At 37.9% G+C, this 17,650-nt stretch overlaps 1 protein-coding gene across 1 annotated transcript in view; it reads left to right on the top strand.

The window, feature by feature from the left end:
- Positions 1 to 17,650, top strand: part of GPR98 (G protein-coupled receptor 98) — a 289,750-nt gene that overhangs the window by 222,528 nt on the left and 49,572 nt on the right. The window contains exon 85 of the mRNA XM_009330315.1: positions 5,378 to 5,535. Within this exon, the coding sequence (XP_009328590.1) occupies positions 5,378 to 5,535 (158 nt within the window). The remainder of the gene's footprint in view (positions 1 to 5,377; positions 5,536 to 17,650) is intronic.

Raw genomic sequence — 17,650 nt, forward strand, 5'->3', positions numbered from 1 at the left:
AGGGTTGATTATCAAACTGTTAAGCTACCCAAAACACCAGAAGCAGATAATAAATATCATCATCTAGAATAAGTTCATAAAAGAAAGATATTTTAGGTTTTGGTAGGTTGCTTAGATACAGGACATGCACAATTTGCTGCAGATAATTTGTCAGATTAACAGCTTTTTAGCAAGTAATTATTTGCAAAAAATGTTTCCATTGTCTGGCCTGCTCTGCACTTAGTAGAAAAACATTGAGCATGTTCTAGAAGAAAATTGAAGTGCCAACTCAAGGGTAATGTAGCATTCTTCCAAACAAAGCCAAGATCTGGAACAGAGCGAGCTGCTTTTTAAGAAAGCCTGGAGTGTGTGAACATCTAGAAGTATATGTAGATCATAACCCAACTTGCCTGTTTTCATTTTTTAGCATTGTCTCATCTGCTTTGTGAAGTATTTGCTGAGTAAGAATAAATAAATGATTCAAGCTTTGCCTTTCATTAGTGGTTTTTTTAGGTACACAGATTTCTTTCTCTACACGGAGGTGATGAAATACAAATATAAGTGCAAATTCATGTGTCCGACCTTTGCCTTTTACTTTCCTGATGTAACGTGTGCAGTATGAGCAAACTCACATGGTGCCACAATTCCCTTTCTCTGTGCCAGGCTGCCCACCAACCAGCTGTGCCTAAAGCAAGGGAGAAGCTCAAGAGTTGTCGAGCTTTGTGCCCAGGATTAAATGTAAATAAATAAATAAATAAAGGAACAACAGTAGTCATAATAATAATCTAGGTCTAGCTCTGGAGAGAAACTCACGTGACAAGTAAAAGTTTTGACTAGGTTAGCTAGTTGTTAGCTGCCTGCTGACAAAACTGAATGAGAACACCAGGTATTTGATAGGCAAGGACACTTCCAATTTTTTGTCAAACTGAACTTTCCGTAGTTTCAAGATGCATTTGAAGGAGATTGTCCTCAGAATTCAAGACATGGCAATAAAGGAATGAAACGGTCTATAACACATTGAACTGTTTTAAATCTTTCTTGTTTAGAGGGGAACAAAATATGTCAGTGTTTTCATTGAATACCTTCATCAATTTTTTAAATAGTCCTTATTTCCTTAGCAATGTTGCTTGAGGTGTTTTTTTTTCTTTTCCTTTTTTAATATTAATTATGTAATTGTGCTAACAAATATTTCCAGTATACAGCATGTCAGTTGTTTTCACTTTTTCCTTTGGAAGTATTACGAAAAATAAAGGAGGGCCTTCCATATCTCAGGTAGCTGGAATCCCTTTCCAAGTTTTAGGAAATGTTACGGTTTAAGAGATCACAGAAGACTTTACAAAGATACTTAAAGGGTCAGATAATCATGCCTCACCCCCCTGAGAAGAAAGCAACCCTAGCAATCCCTTTTGTAGATTAGAAGGGGGAAAAAGCACAACCAAGGTGAAGCCCTGATTCTGGCTGGGCAATAAGTGAGGTCATTTTAATCAATGAATTGATTTAAATATATATGATTTTGTGACATTATGTCTTTTCCAAAGGGAAGAGGGTATTGTCTGTTAATTTGTATGTCCTAACTGCTCCGTGTTTGTTGTATTTAAAAGTATCAATTTAGATCAAATGGACACCTGCAGTAGTTCTCAAATGGGAATAAAATTCTTATATATTAAAGCTGTTTCTTGTCATTCTAGTCCTGCTAAAAAATACATAAAGTAAGTGTCTTATTGCTTGGTATTGAAGGAAAAAACTAATATAGTTTCTTCAGTTCTAAAATGATTAACAAGTCATTACATACTAGTATGGAATTATACCTTGGAGAAGACACACACTAAAGACAATTATTTCTAAAATAATTTCTAGCCCCTTTCATAGAATTATAACAGATACAGTCATACACAGGGCTTTGGATAATGTGTTTAATGTTCTCGTAAATTGGAAAGAAACGCAAACGTTTTGTAAGTTAGAAACATTTGAGATGGAAGGAGAGTGTTGTTTATGGGAAAAGTGACACCATGGGTGGAGTAGGTGATTGGGAGGCTGCCAGAGGGAGTCTTGAAGATATTGAAAGGAAATTAATTTAGCCAGGAGTAGTGGAAGAGAATCAACCAATGGAAATATGTTACTGATGAGGTTATCAGAGAAATTTATAGTAATCAAAACCAAATCAGGGATCAAAACAAAGTCAGTGGTCAGAACAGAGTGGTCAAAACAGAAGCAAAGATGGACCCTCCAGTCAGATAACAATAGTCAAGAAGGGTAAGAGTGGAGGCAGCTTGGGATGAAAGCTAAACAGTTGTCTTTCCAATGCTAGAAGAGACCTAAGCTGGTAGCAAAACTTCTCAAAACAGTCAGGGGAAAAAAAAAAAAGTACAATTTGGTGATAGAAAGTGTTAATAGGAAGTCACAGAAACTTTGTAGTAAAATGACAGTCTCTGAAGAAGCTAACAGTGTTTGATTTTTCTTGTCCCCATTGCACAAGGCATGTATTTCAATGGGTAGTGGTATTTTTCTTTTTGCTAATACTCAGATTCAAAACAAACAAAACGAAAGCCTTATAGTTACTCACCCAAGAAAGAAATACAAAAATAACTTCATTATGCACAATGGCTCTGTCTTTCATGGATTAAAGACTTACTTTACAAAGTCTAGTGCCTGTTTAAAAAAAAAAAAAAGAACTTACTTGAAGGCTATACTGCAGGAGGTAATGCTCTTCTTTAAACAAGTAAGGTTTGTAATTACGTAGTTCATTCCAATTTCCACATCAGTCTTTCTAGGCCTTTTTGTGTAGAATAGTTGTGTTCTGGAACACCAACTTAGCTGATGTTTTGGGACATTTTTCTTCTATTCCCATCCAATGCTAGGAATACGAGATGCACAGTAGTTCCACGTGACAAATGTGTCTTGGTAATGGAATAATAAATGTGTGCCCCCAGTGTCAAGTATAATAAATATTTTCAGTTGGTCCCTATGATGATATCCCACGTGATTTCCAGCATAAAAGATATCTTTCAAGATATATCATGACACTACTATATGTGACTAAAACTTACAGGAAGTAGTGGTCGTCGCTGAATTTCTCACCATTGCTTTAAAAAAATAAATCCAAAGTAAGCTTTGTAGGTTAATACAGCTTTGTGTATTTCTTGTCTACGTAACTTTTCAGTGTCTTTTTTAGAGCAAATACCTAGGGGTATTAGTAAAAGTGATCCATCTCTGTGGGTTTCGTTTTTATGCAGCTTTCATTAACTGAATATAATGGAGTGTCCACAGAAAACTTTCAAGACATTCAGATAGTTTTTTAAGAGTATACATGATCTCTGAAATACAAAAATGCATCAAATTGAAAAAAGTTACAGGTTTCAGAACATAAATATGATTTTATAGAAGCCTATACTTGTACTAAGGTTCTTGGCTTCAGTATAATCATTAAAAGCAGCACAGGTTATGGTAATGTGCCTTCATGTCTTAATGCTAATTGGGCCCACTCAAGAATACATTTGGAGAACAAAAATAACTTTCATACCTAAGAAATATTAAAAATTAGAAGGATTAAATGGATCAGGTGTTGTGTCCAGGAAACAACCATGTTGACAGCAGGTCAAGGGAGCTGATCCTTCCTCTCTGCTCAGCACTTGTGAGGTCACACCTGGAGCACTGGGTCCAGTTCTGGGCTTCTCAGTACAAAAGAGATATGGACGGACTGTACAAAGTCCAATGAAGGGCCACAAAGAGGAGTAAGGGACTGGAGCGTCTCTCCTGTGAGGAAAGGGTGAGAGAGCTGGGACTGTTCAGCCTGGAGAAGAGAAGGCTCATATTTAATGTGTATCAATACCTGTAGGGAGGGTGCAAAGAGGAGAGACCCAGGCTCTGTTCAGTGGTGCCCAGTGACAGGACCAGAGGCAACAGGCACAAACTGAAACACAGGAGGCTCCATGTGAACACCAGGAAACACTTTTTCACTGTGAGGGTGACCGAGCACGGGCACAGGTTGCCCAGAGAGGCTGTGGAGTCTCCATCCTTGGAGATATTAAAAAACCATCTAGACACAGTCCTGGGCAACCAGCTCTATGTGTCCATGCTTGAGCAGGGGGGTTGGGCAAGATGACCTCCAAGGTCACTTCCTACCTCAACCATTCTGTGATTCTGTGAAACAAATGCCTTAAATTGCAATAGAGAGTTCCCACCTTCCCTGTTGCTTACTTACTTGCTCAGTGATGTTATCAGGTGGTATCTCAGCTTGGTATCTGACTGAGCCTGTACCTTCTAAAGAGAGTTGTAGAAGGTATCTAGATTCTGCTGGAAATGATTTTGGGATTCACTGAGTGTGCCGGACTGATGCTCTGGAAGAGCTGACACACATAGAATGCAATCTTGACTTGCTGGACAGAGAACGCATGTCCACCTAAGGAAACCCAGAAGGTATACCAGTTATATCAGTGAAACATGTACCCAGGCTGTTCTCGGATGTATATTATACCAGCATTGACTCTAAGCTTATTTAGCAGAGCTGACCTGACAAGCAGAAGGGCTGCGTAAGTTACACCCTCTTAATAGGGATAGCAGTGGCCACATACTCTCTAGACATACTGACTCCCAGGCCGTCCCTTGGGCTGCTCCGTCGTGCGTCATCTCTAGAGTAGGTCAGTGGCTGTAAAGCACATACTGATCTCCAGGGAGTTCACAGAAAACCCCGATCTCTCATACCGTTGAGAGCTCTCTTTAACTATCATCTCCATATCCTTCAAATCACCGTCTTATATGTGTAATTTGACTCTTTTTCAGGAATAACGCATGTTCCTGTCACATCTTTATAAATAATTATAACTTTAATAAATGGAAAGGGTAAGGAGAGACAGGACAATTTAAAAAAAATGGGAGGGAGGGAGTGTTTGGCTTCAGTGTGCAAATGACATATAATTTCCAACAACTTGAGGAGGAATAGTTATCTTGCCTTTAAGACTTGCTCATTTATTTTAAAAACATTATTTCTCAAAATTTAATTAGTGGTTTCAGAAGCTAAGTATAGAAAATTGCATAATGCCCTTTTAGACTTCGGTGACTAAGAGTGATCACATTAAATGAATATAGCATCCACGGAGTTTGCTAAAATATAATTTGTTCCATTGCGACAGTTTAAGTCTCTCCAACATTTGTTAGGCTAAAATGTAACATGCATACTTTTAAGGTGCAAATGTTATATTCCTTAAGATACAATAAGGAGATAAGAACCAACAGAACCCGATGCATCCTATCAAGGTTACTCTGGGAATAGAGTTAAAGAATTTGTGGTTTGTAAAACATACCCTTCTTCAAAAACATTTGTTTTTGAAATTTCACTTATGACTGTTCAAGGTGTCTCTTATGTTTATAAACAGCATTTTTCTTCCATTTTTTCCATCAGGTGCTTCATTCCAAATGCCTATGCTGCTCTCTTCACCGCTGCTCTGGTGCCATTAATGTGCTTGGTAGTGGTTTTTGTGGTGTTCATCCACGCCTACCAGGTGACGCCACAATGGAAAGCGTACGATGATATTTTCAGAGGAAGAACAAATGCTGCAGGTATGATTCGTTGACTACCCCTACGCAAACAAGTTGGACTTTCAGAACAGTACTGACTGTTCTCTCCAGTTCAGAAAACCCCACTAGAAACCACAGTTCAGTAGATACCTACGTGCTCATTTAAGATTAAGCATGCTAGTGGTTCCTTTGTAGTCTGTGAAAGTACTTTAATGATGAAAGTTATGCAGATGCTTAACTGTCTTAGGAGGATAAAAATGTGTTAAACCTAAACCAAGAAATTAGTATCACTGGTTATGTCTAGTCTAGTAAAGAGAATAGCGTCAAAACACAGCACCGCCCTGCTTGGAACACTGTGTCCCTGTGCCTGGTTTTGGCTGGGGGTATTGAACAGCCCTGTCCCGGGGAGGGCGGGGGCTGCTCAGGAGCAGCGATTGTGGGGGTGCAGGGGCAGCGATAACGTACGAACCCACACTGTGCTCCTCTGCGTGGCTCCAGGTGTTGGGCACAGCTCTTAGCCCTTGTGTTTTGCAGTATATTCGGTGGCTGCCCCGTCATGTGCCAGCTGCGTGTTGGAGTATTTGGAGTTAATGCCTCTGTTCTGAAATTTCCTAGCGCTACTTGCAACTGAAACGTGCTTGAAAGAAAAGATCTGTCTCATGCAAAACAGGAAGTATCAGTCAGTCTCCTCTGTCAGAACAATTCAAATACAATAATGTTCCCAAAATAAAGTTGCAGCAGTTTAGACAAATACCATAATAATAGGACACACTGTGGGAAGCTTAGAATAATTCTTTTATTTTCATGGTGTTTTTGGAAAAAAAACTGAGTTTTATAAACAAGTGCAAATATACAGATTTTTAATAGAAGTGTATCTATTTTCTCCCTGGCTGCATGAAGCCAGTTAGATTTTATAAACTTGCGAAAGATTCTTGAATCATTTTTCCCAATTCATTAAATAAATATCATCTGAACTTAAAAGGGACAGTGGATTATTAAAAAGTTCCACTGAGTATTCCAGTGCTTGTAATGTTCAGATTTATAAAGAGTAGCGGTCTTGTTCAAATGCTCAAATTTCCAGTGATAATTGTATTATGAAATGAGGGGTTGTGGGTTTTTTGAACATTTGGGTTATAGAAATATATTCCTTTTATGAGAAAATGAAAATAATATTAAATATTATCTGGACATTTCTTCAAGTATTAATTTCTTAGTGACAAAATGTCAGCTTGACTAAGAGCTATATGAATTTGGATAAGGTCTGATAAACATAGCTTATAAGTATGATACTCAAGACCTTACTTGCACTTTACCCTTTCATTTCTTTCTGATATAAAAGGGACTGCCTGGAGCAATCACAAAGGTGGCTCCTTATTCAGTCTTGAGTAATATAGTTTATTTATTTATAAATAACTTTTTTTCATTATCTTTAAGGATGGAGATTCCATATTCACATGTTGAAGGTTACGGCTTGTCTCCGAGCAGTTAAACCAAAGAAAAAAAAAACCTGAATATTGAAACAATACCATAAATAAAGCTGGCATGCAAAATGGCAGAAAGTACTAAGAGGAGTTATAATAATAGGGTTGAAACAAAACTTTGATTTAACATAGGATTCAGAGTGGTGTTTTTCTCCAATAGAGTCCAGAAAATGGTACAGAGAATGCTGAGGTCTCAGAAGAAAAGAAAGAAAAAATCAGGAAGAGAGGCATTCCATAACATGTCAATAATAGTGTGGGTTTTTTTAAAGCGGGTTGTAACTTCTGCTACTTGTGTGTCTTCATGGCAAGCTGATGTTTTGCTACCATAGGGCTTTTGCAAGCACAAATGAAAGTACCTCGTGCAGCGTGGGTCAGAGCAAGTTGGAGAGAGGCTGTTTTAGAGAAGAAAAAGAGCTGCCTGGTGAGGTTTATGGTGCCTCTGGTTCTATAAGGGCTCTCTGTGTAGCTGTGTTTATAGTGTAAGCTTCCAGAAAGAAAGGCCTGTGATTTCTCTAGTTTGTAACATTGCCTATAACTACATAACGTGGTATTTACTGTTAAAAAAAAGGCCTCTGACTTTCTGCCTGAATATTTCTGTCCTGAAATGTGAGATAGGGGTAGTATATTTATGTTATTTTTAATATTTTATGGGTATATTGTGCTTTTAAAGACATATTCAAAGGCAGTCTGCAGTGATAAGACCTATTACCACTTTCAAATTTTGAATCTTACCATATGACCCACTGTTTGGAGAAGATCACTCCACTGCCTCCATGTTCTTAACAAACTCAGTGGGACCTGCTCCTGCTTCAGTGCTGTTATTGCAACCACCACAGAGGATGCTGTGGGAAACACCATTTTTCATAATGACAGAAGTTGCCTGCAATCAGCTGCATGATAATATCTTGCTTCTGCAAGACAGAGGGGGTCCTGAATCACACTTGCACCACGTTCTGCCTTCAGTGTGACTTACAAGATCCTATGGGGTAGGGAGGTCTTTTAGCAACGTTGACTCCTTAAGTTGCACAGGCACCCATTATTTTGCTGTTTGTTACGGCACTAAATATGCCAAGGTTTCTCTCTGTTTCATCCAAAACCAGAGGAAAGGTGGAGCTACCAAGGAACAGTTGTCTATGTGTAGTGTCTTATTCTGGCTTGTCTCCAGCTCTCATCCCCTTATTGATTTCTTCCCTGTTTGGTCACCCACAACAATTAATTCCTACAGCAAAAAAAAACCCTTTCCCAGCCTCCAGCCTGAGGTTCAGTACCCAAACTTCCCCACTTTGAACAGTGCGATAAATAATGGAAAAAAAGAAAAAGAAAAAAAAATCACTGCTTTGGAGAACTGTCTGCTCTCCATTAGCTACCTTCTCTAGAAAGAGAATAAAATTGCAGGTGAATGACAGTGTAAACAGTTCTGACATATTGAGTGTAGAGAGCTGTAAACATATACAAAAATATTTTTAAATACACTTTTACTAGTAATCGTGGACACCTGTTCATTTAAATTCCAGAGAGCACAGAGTATTGCAGAAAGGAAAAAGTGGCATATGTAGACATGTAATTATCATTTATACATAGATATTCATACAAACACCTATTTGCATGTGAATATTTGAACTAGTAGTGTTTATTCCCCTTCTGGGAGTCATTCAGTTAGAAGATTCTGCAGTAATTCATGCAAAACACTACTGAATGTTGTCAATAAAAATAAAATAGCAAGGTCACTGGCTTGCATATTACCATAAAACAGAAGAAGGGGTTGGATACGCAGATTTGAAAGAAAAAAAAATTGTTATCTGGCTTCTAAATGTACATTCTTTAGGTCATTTCATAGATTGTAGGAAAAGCCTCTTAAACTACAGCTGGTAATTCTGAAGTTCCATATTTGGGATCTCTACTTGAGGAAGGCTATTACTAACTTTAAGAGAAATTAAGGAATATAAATGGTAAAGTTTATCCTCATTTGTAGTGTATACTGGGGTTTTTTTCCAAATAAATTGAATATGCAAGTGGATAAGCTAAAAATTAAGTCAAATTTTTTTCTTACTCTCTTTTCTCCTATTCCTGGAATACTCTGAAGCTTACCTTGCAAAGAAGGTTCATCTTGAACTATCCAGAATCAGAGAATCATGGAATGGTTTGGGTTAGAAGGGACCTTTAAAGATCATCCTGTCCAACCCCTCTGCCATGGGTAGGGACATCTTCAACTAGATCAGGTTGCTTAAAGCCCCATCCCACCTGAGCCTGAACACTTCCGTATATGGGATATTCACAACTTCACAACAGGGCAACCTGTTCCAGTGTCTCACCACCCTCATCATAAAAAATGTCTGCCTTATATCCATTCTAAATCTACTCTCTTTCAGTTTAAAACTGTTGCTCCTTGTCCTGTCATTACAGGCCCTGATAAAAAGTCTTTTTCCATCTTTCTTATAAGCCCTTTTTAAATACTGAAAGGCTGCACTAAGGTGTCCCCAGAGCCTTCTCTTCTCCAGGCTGAACAACCCCAACTCCCTCAGTCTTTCTTCACAGGTGGGTCGTACATCTCTCTGATCATTTTTGTGGCCCTCCTCTGGACTCGCTCCAACAGGTCCGTGTCTTTCCTGTGATGAGCTGTGCTGAGGGCTCCAGAACTGGATGCAGTACTCCAGGTGGGGTCTCACCAGAGCGGAGTAAAGGGCTATAATTGCCTGCCTCAACCTGCGGCCGCGCTTCTTGTCATGCAACCCAGGATACAATGGGCTTTCTGGGTTGCAAGTGCACATTGCCGGCTCATGTCCAGTTTTTCATCTGCCAATATCCAGAAGTCCTGCTCTGCAGGGCTGCTCACAATTCTTCATCTTCCCAGTCTGTACTGATGCTGGTGATTGCCCCATACTGGGTGCAGGACCAAGGCCACTTGGCCTTGTTGAACTTCATGAGGTTGACATGGGCCCACTTCTCCAGGCTGTCAGGGTCTCCCTGGATCACATCCCCTCCCTCAAGTATATCAACTACACCACTCAGCTTGGTATCATCCACAAACTTGCTGAGGGCGTGCTCAGTCCCACTGTCTATGTCATTGATAAAGATACTGGACAATACTCATCCCAGTACAGACCCCCACTTGTCACTGATCTGCATTTGGACATTGAGCTGTTGACTGCAATTCTTTGGATGTGGCTATCCAGCCAATTCCTTATCCATCAAGTAGTCCATCCGTCAAACCCATATCTCTCCAATTTAGAGAAAAGGATGTTGTGTGGGACCATGTCAAAGGCCCTAGAGTGGTCAAGATAGATGACATCAGTTGTTCTTCCCTTATCTACCAACGCAGACACTCCATCATAGAGGGCTACCAGATTAGTCTTCTACAGCTATTAGAACAAATTTTGTCTGCTGTAGTAAACGTCTTCCTGAACTTTAGTAGCAGTACTGTGTTTACTATTTTGTTCCGTCTGTAAGGGCAGAGAGTTTGTTGTTACCCATACTAAAGGGGACTCCCATGTATTTTTGTTACTAAGAGCAGGATAACAATGCTGGGTTTCACCATACATATCTAGGAGAAAAAATTTGCCCCTCGGTAACTGCAAAGAGGATCTGTTTGTACATGGTTAAATAATTTATTGGAAAACTGTAGGATATAATTGGGTTTTTTTACATATATTTATACACAGATATTAATTTATTAGTTGTACCTCCTTTTCTGTCGTGTATATTCTTCCTAGTCCTCTAGATTTATCCTGGGTACTCTTAAGTAGAATCACATCTCTGATACCCTATTCTGTTAGTTTCTAGGCTTTCAAGAAAACATCATGGCCCAAGGACAGCTAGCCCAGCAAAATTCTTTTACTAACTGTTGTCAGTTCCTTTGGCAGTGGTCTGTGATCTTCCCAGAGAACTTATCATACTCTTTTCTTATGTCTGGGATATTGCTGTAAAAGCATATGATTAACACAAGGTTGTAGTGGAGAATAAGCACAAATACATAGAATTCGCCAACTCCTAATTTGAGCAATATGTATACTTCTCATTGCCCTGTCTGGAACACCAAATACATGAGGTTGCCCTCTCACACTCTTTTTTATTGTTCCAGAATTGCTCTATTACTAGTCATGTTGTTTTACATGGTGACTGATACAGCTTGCTTAGGTCAGAGAATTTTCCTCAACAGTAGAAGGCTAGATGAAAGGGCAACGGGAGAGTCAAGAACTAATTATCTCTTAGAGCAGGTAGTTCTTCCTCCTCAAAAGCGAGTGTTGGAAAATAGTATGAAAGCTGATTTACAAAGAATGTCAACTCTAACTCTGGCATACTGTTTCAAAGATATGCACTGAGTTTGCTTGAAGAGACTTCAGCTTGAACCGATTCAGTTTGCCAGCCTTTCAGCAAACATGTTCTGTTGACTGATTATTCTGCTATATATAGAAACTAACTTCTCAAAAGTTAGCCTTTACAGGAGCTAAGTCAGAAGCGTGCATTGGATAAACAGCCTCTGGATCGACTAATATTTAAGTTTGCAACAAGAAAGACTGCTTTTGAAGGAAATCAGGTGGTATAAAGCAGGATGGTTGTATTTGGCTGAAATAACAGGTTAAAATAGGCATATATAAGATATAACTGGGTTTTTTAGACAGTCCTAATATGCAAATATAGAAATTGGAGATTAATAAGACAGCAATCCAATATACATAATTTTATTTTCCAACTATTTGCTAACCTTTCATAATTTCACAAAAAGATTTAAAAATATAATAGAAAAAGTTTAATTGAAAAATCATCTGCATTTTTTTCTGATAATACCTTTGTGAAGAGATGACCTCCATTTATTGAACAACATGTAGTGGCATAGTTTTCATGCGCTACACATTAGTATGCAGTAGAACTGACCTGATTCAGATATCATCATTGTAAATGTGCCAGAATTAATTTAAAAATTAAAACTTTATGTTGCCAAAATAGAACTTCATGAAGAATGCCTTAGATATTTAGCTTTAAAATTTTAACTACCTTCTTGTGTCTTTCTTCATATAAATGTCTTTAATATATTTTTTATCTTAGCAGTATGCAATTACTGATCATGACAGAACATGTTCGATGGGCCAGCTATATCTACTGCCATCTGATCTTCTCAAGAAACAAATAAACCACATGAAATGCAAGTGCAGGACATTCCAACCATGCTTCTGTGCTCAGGAAATTGTACTGAGGACAGGGCTTTTGATTCTAAGTGAAAATGTATATCTAAACCTGTAGTTACATGTCTTCCTTATCCTGTGAGCTATATGCCAAAATCTTTATCTCGAATTATAAGATAAGTATCAGGTATCTAAGGTATCAAAGGAACAGTGACTTGCAGGAGTACTTTCATCTTGAGATGACAATATACATCTAGAAATCAAGAACCAGATGTTGGCTACCTCTGAACTAAGAGTTATATACATTATTCACAGTATTCATCACAGTCACACATTGGATATAATATTTTAGTCTTCATAGTGCTGCAGGGGCTTTTCTTTTTTTAATTAGGAGAAAACCAAATCTTTGCCTCCGAGATTTTTACAAATACAGTTAAGACAAAATGCACAAGCATAATTGCGAGCTGAAATAAAGAACAAAGATCTCAATAAGATAATAACTTAAATTCATCATCTGCACTCATGTAATTTAGACTGTTTGCACAGTGCTTCACATGCCAAATTAGTTTTCTTCCTTTAAAGAAATGTGCAGAAGCAAGTTAATTTGCATGAGTTATGCCTGTACAGTTGTGAATTTAGCACTCATTTAATATTTTGCATAATGCTTCTAAATAATTTTATTATATGGAGATAAGTCAATTCAACTTTTTCTTTCTTTTTTGATTTGCTGTTGTCCTGGGATTTGCCATGGTCCCTGCATAACAGTAATAGCATAAGCTGTAATAAGATGCCCGATCTTTCATTTGAATAAACCATAAAGTGTCTTAAAGATGTATGAGAAAGTTTGCCGAAAACCTGAGATTTAGTGGGAAGGTTAGAGAGGCCGATCTTCTGTGTTTTTGTAGTAGTGATGTAGTCCTCACGCTTAACAGGAGGTGTGCTTCTCTTTTAGGAGGTATTCTTTAACTTCAAACTCTTCCTTGCCACAAGGAGCAGCAGATAAAAAAACATAAATTAACCAAAAATAATATTTTAACATGTTTTCTGCTTCCTATTTTTATAAATTATCTATGAACAATTTTGTCCAATTGGATTCATGGACATTTAGCTACCAGCTTTCTGATCTGCATATCAGCTACTGTTAAATTCTGCACATCTTTAACATTCCTAATCTGTAATCAGAGGTTTTGTCATGAGTCGCTGATTGCATGTTGGTGGTGGCAGTGGTATTTTCTCCTTTGAATTCTATGAGGAAATCTGTTATGTTCTTTATTTTGGCCACAAAATCCTGTTACCAAACTCCTTTTCGACAGCAGCTGTACAAAGCAATTGCAAATGGAGCCAGCAAGATTTAGAACACTGTTATTCAAGCTTATTTGAAAAAAAAAAAAAAAATTGGTTTTGTGGCATTTTTGTAGTTCTGTTGCTAAGTTTAACCCATGAGTTCTTAAGCAATAGTCTGTAAATGTTTCACTAATCTAGGTCTCCCACAAATCGGTGAAATTCTGTGAAGCAATACATTCTCCCCAATCATCTAGGAAAAAATGTTTGTAAAGATCTTTCAGGTTTTGCAGTAGGTCTTCATGTCTAGCCAAGAACAATTAAAAACAATTAAAGTTGCGTTATCAGTTTAACAACCTAAAGGGAAGACACATAGTAAATATTTATAGGTAAACTCAGAAGATCATTAAAGCTGTATTATTTAATTGCTTCTTCTATTGACTTCCCTATTTTTAGAAAAAAATTAAACACTTCAGGCAATAGAAAAAGACATAATATAGGCCAACACAGTGGTGAGAATACAAACATTCGGATATGTTATGAAAGCATAGTACATTCTTTGTTTTCCATAGTTAAATTATCTAGAAGTTTGCTGCAAAGACATACTCAGCATTACATTTCAGAGTTTTAATATTATTTAATAATTTCCAATTTTATTAATTTCTATTTGATTTAACATTTTTCACTGCTCAGACTCATTGTTCTGGAGAATTTTATCTATAATATAAGGTACAGAAAGGAGGAAAAAAACCTTTAGGTAGTCAACCTGGCAGTTTTGTAATGAAACAGACCGAATATATAAAGTTAAGGAGTAGTTCTAACTCTACAGGCAGAAGAAACAGAAAATTGGCAATTTCAGAATATGTTTATTTTCTTTTGAATTACAAGTCTATTCTAGGAAGAAGATAATGCATTATCATCTGAAATATATAATCTAATTCAAACTGAAAAGCTATGTTTTTTTCTGGATACCAATTGCAAAAACATCATCAAAACCCACCTCCTTGACTGAACATGGTATTCTCAAGGGACTAATCCTTGTATCCTGAAGACAGTTCCAGGGCTGGTGATACGTAAAAACAGTGCATTGATTTTCTAGTTCATTTCAGTTACTTTTCCTAGTGGTGCCACAGATTTTCTCCATAGCAATGAGCTGATCTTTGTTTCATTGGGCTTATCACTTATTTTTGTTTTAATACTTCTGTTCAGGCAAGTTGTTGGTTCATTCAGATGCTAGATTTTCTCTCTGCCCAAGGGCTTGTCCATTGGTTTTCCTAACTGTGACATATAAGATACATAACAAGAAGGCATTTTTAAAGAACCTTTTGCTGTGCGCCGTGGGCAGTTGTTGACTGAAATGGTGCAGGAGGATTTCCACTGCTGCTTCCCTCCCTGGTAAAACAGGTTGTGGCAGGCACCATTAAATTATTCTTTCATAATCAATAGGCACTACATAGTGGATGAGAGAAGTTAGCTGTGTAAACTGTCCTATCATTAGGTGAAATTACAATGACATATATGAACCCACCTCAATCTTCAACTTGCCATTAGGTGAACCATCAAAGGTGTGACAGTGGATCATGATGGGGAACACTGCAAGGCTCCACTTCATCTTCTTGCTCTTCTTCACAGCTGCTTCCACCTTTTTCTTCTTCATTCCTCCTTGTCCTCCCAGCCTTGGGCTGCCAAGAGGCCACATGGCCCTTCGTGCTGTCACGTGCAGGGGCAGAGGTTGGCAGGTGTCTCCTTCCCATGCTTTCCAAGATAAGTGTACCCTGTGTATAGAGGGCGTTAATCTACAGGATGCATTCGACACTGGAAAATGTTTTCTCCCTTACTCTTTTTTTTTTTTCTCTGCAGTGTCTGAACCAGCACTACTCAACTGGCAGAATCTATTCCAGGCCCCCGCTATGGATACATTTAGGCAGTCTCTTCCTGTATTGTAAAATTTAGTATTTCTCACCATTTTTGTCCTTTTGGGGACATAGGTGTGACAACCATTGCAGTTCTCATTTCTGAAGAAGTCATGCAAAGGCTGACTGGACCACAGTCCTTTGGTGGTAAACTTCTTTGTGGACCTCAGTAAGCTGCTGCAACCTGCTTAGACACATAAGCCTCATCATCAGATTATTTCTCTGTGTAGCTCAGTACAGATGTCTTATGGCGCAGCAGAAGATGAACTTAAAACTGTCACCATAGTCTTTCTTTGTGAGGTTTATTTCAGAAATATAAAATTATGTGGGTTTATTTTGTTACAGATTTAAAACCACTGTAGGTGAAGGCATAGCTGTTTGGAAATGTTCTGGGTTTTTTGTTTCCTCCTATTTCTTGTTCTTGCTTCTGCTCTAAGGAAACTAAACAAAAAACTCAAGGCTGACAGCTGTTTCAGCTGAGCAATCTGGCATTTTATTACCTGAATCTTATACTATTCCTGTGTAGTACCTTGCCACTGGATACTCTGAACTATCAAAGAAGTTCACCGTAATTAGTTCAAGACGAGTTTGTGAAAGAGAAGTCCCCTGAAGATTACTAAATAGAAAGAAACTGTTCAGGAACTGTTCCTGTCTGGTTCAGGAAGCTCCTGAGTTGTAAATGGGAGAATTGCCGGGAGAAGTATCACATCTGGCCAGCTTTTTTGGCCCTTGTTAGAGGCAAGGCCAGATAAGCTTTTGTTCATACCCAGTACAGCTCCTTTTAGGTTCCCATTGATGTAAATCAATTTTTCCAGCACTTTAATACTTTTCCTGGTTCATGAATTTTGTAATCTAATCCAAAACTATCATGAAAATATTGTAGCCTATCTTTCAAATTCTCACCAGCATCATTTTTATGTAAATCACTGGACAAAATCTTGTGTTTACGCTAAGGACCCCCCTACTGTAGTAAAACTACAGTTTTACCACCCATAAAATCTGATTACAATGTACCGCAGCCCTCAGAACAGTAAGCATTGCAGAATAAATAAATTTTATAGATAAGTTAATAAGGAAAACAATCTTCTCTCAGCAATGGGAAAGAAGTGAGAGAGTGGGCACATTTAGTTGTTTGGTAAATTGTACGTATGTAATTTCACCGGGTCAAATACCAACCTGGACTATGGTAAGTTTTCAAACTCTAAAAAAGTGCACCTGGAGCTGCATAAGCTCCATGTATCTGTATTGAGTCGTCAACTCTGCCAATGTTTCTTAAGCTTGTAATTAGGGAAAAGGGGAGATATTTCAGGAGAGGCATGAACAGTCAGGGTGGTAATATATACATACATAGATACATATATATATTTAAGGAGTGGGTGGACTGACTGCTGCGTAAATAAAATCCTTCATCATTCCTAGTACTAAAAAAAGGTGTGATAATAGTGTAAAAAAAATGTGGACCAGCATGGTTCGAATATGCAATGCCCAGCAGAGCTGCTTGACAATGTCTCCCCTACATCACACTGTGCTAAGTTGACTGCTCCACGGCAGTCTTTTATCTGCTAAGGTTTACTCATTACTCAAGTAGTCTAAAGGCGACTGTTTGCACTTGGAGTTAGAGTAAAATTCTTGTCAGTGAAGGTTCATCTGCCCAGAAGTACCCTTTGAGTTTGTTTGCTTGGGGGGGGGTTGGTTTTCTTTCCATATGAAGGAAACCACAGATAACTAGACGGTCTATTTTGGTTCATTTCAAGCCTATTTATTGGCATCCTTTTCCTTGACGCAGGGCTGTTTTTACAAACTTAAAAGACATTGTGGCCAATTTTCTGATATGTTTGTTCTAGTAATTGAGCTTTTGTTTGATTATATACAACAAATTTGTCTGCTCAAAATGGGTAAAGAGAATTCAAACAGCTGAAACTAAATGCTGCCAAAGTTTCAACTCTCTATTAACCCTTTACAATACTGCTAATGAAGCAATTGTTACTGACAAAGATAAAAGCACAATCATAAACTGTACAAACATTCAGTATCTGGCAAAAACCAGGTATCTTCAGACCACCTTTATTGTTATAATGCATATATAAATTGACATGTTTGTACTGAGTAGCATTCATTACATAAAATTTTATCAGAATTACTCAAGGTACACTCCACAGACATCTTGTTAGCTTCAGTGAGTTTGATTCTGGTTTTACCTGTGGTAAATTTATTCTGGTGAGATAGCACTGAATTTATCAAATTTCCCCCTCACACTTGAAGATAATAAAGTCAGATCATTGTACATCAAAACTATGTGATCTAGATATCATATTCCTCCATTTCCTTCAGCTTTATGTACATGGCTATTTCAGTGACCTAT

Source organism: Pygoscelis adeliae, unplaced genomic scaffold, assembly GCF_000699105.1.
Source record: "Pygoscelis adeliae isolate BGI_AS28 unplaced genomic scaffold, ASM69910v1 Scaffold178, whole genome shotgun sequence".
NCBI classification, from domain to species: Eukaryota; Metazoa; Chordata; class Aves; order Sphenisciformes; family Spheniscidae; genus Pygoscelis; species Pygoscelis adeliae.